This window comes from Octopus bimaculoides, chromosome 23, assembly GCF_001194135.2.
Source record: "Octopus bimaculoides isolate UCB-OBI-ISO-001 chromosome 23, ASM119413v2, whole genome shotgun sequence".
Classification (NCBI taxonomy): domain Eukaryota; kingdom Metazoa; phylum Mollusca; class Cephalopoda; order Octopoda; family Octopodidae; genus Octopus; species Octopus bimaculoides.
Window position 1 is genome coordinate 12226308 of NC_069003.1, and position 1193 is coordinate 12227500.

Below are 1193 nucleotides of genomic sequence, written 5' to 3' on the forward strand. Positions count from 1 at the left end.
ACTTCTAATACATATTAAACACGAAAAACATAAATAAGAGTGAGTTTCTAAAAAATTGCCTGCTTCCACTGAAATAGTTACTTCTGGAATACTTTATATACACCGTAAATCCTCGAGTATAATCCGCACTTTTTCCCCAAAATTTAAAGCTCAAAATTTCAAGTGCGTACTATATACGAGGTTAAAAATGAAAAATATTTTCTAAGAAAAATTTTCTAAGTGATAAATATGTAAAGGCAATTTACTTAATATTTTCTTTTCACTGACGTTATTACTGTTATTTCTTTATTTTCTGCAAACAAAATGCACAAAAAAGCTACACGTTTGCATTATGTTATATATACAATAATAGTAAAGGACGTTACCGTATATATGTTTACAAACCAAGGATGTTATATAGACGTCCTTGACTCAATTTAGAGAAGGGGTGCGTATTATACACAAGCTTTGGGTTTTTCAGAGGTACAGCCCCCTAAAGATCCCCTGCGTATTATACTCAAGGGTGGACTATACTCGAGGATTTACGGTATATATAATAATGGTGGTGATTCTGTGTGAGAAATACATTAAGTGTACAAGTGACTGTAGAAAACTCCAACACTTTTCCACACCAATACAATGACTTGATAGTCCTACAGATAAAACTGTAATACAACTTCAGAAGATGAATTGGTGCAAGGTTCTTACCTTATCCGCTTTGTTGGTCTCCTTCTTTACCTGGCTGTTGACGCAAAGTTGGTCTCTAGACCCCAATATCGAAACATTGACACTGGAAATAACAAAGAGATATATACACACACCTTAATTATCTTTGTATGAAGAACACTGGAGTCTGTTGAGATTTTTGATAAAGAAAAATTTTGTGCTAAGAAGCTTGTTTCCCCAAACACATGGTTCTGGGTTCAGTCCCACTGCATGGCATCTTGGGCAAGTGTCTTCTACTATAGCTTCAGGCCGATCAAAGCCTTGTGAGTGGATTTGGTAGATGGAAACTGAAAGAAGCCCGTTGTATGTGTGTATATATATATATATATATATATATACAAAGTTTCAAATTTATACATTTAAAAAAGAGATTTAACACCGAAGTTTATATATCCATGTAGAGTTTACTTTGAAAAATTATATATATATATATTATATGTGTGTGTGTGTGTGTGTGTGTGTGTGTGTGTGTGTATATATATATATAT

General features: G+C 33.1%; 1 protein-coding gene across 1 annotated transcript in view; it reads right to left on the bottom strand.

Annotated features, from left to right (window-relative positions):
- LOC106884328 (regulator of telomere elongation helicase 1) overlaps positions 1 to 1193 on the bottom strand; it is a 65537-nt gene that overhangs the window by 32175 nt on the left and 32169 nt on the right. The window contains exon 5 of the mRNA XM_014935662.2: positions 688 to 769. Within this exon, the coding sequence (XP_014791148.1) occupies positions 688 to 769 (82 nt within the window). The remainder of the gene's footprint in view (positions 1 to 687; positions 770 to 1193) is intronic.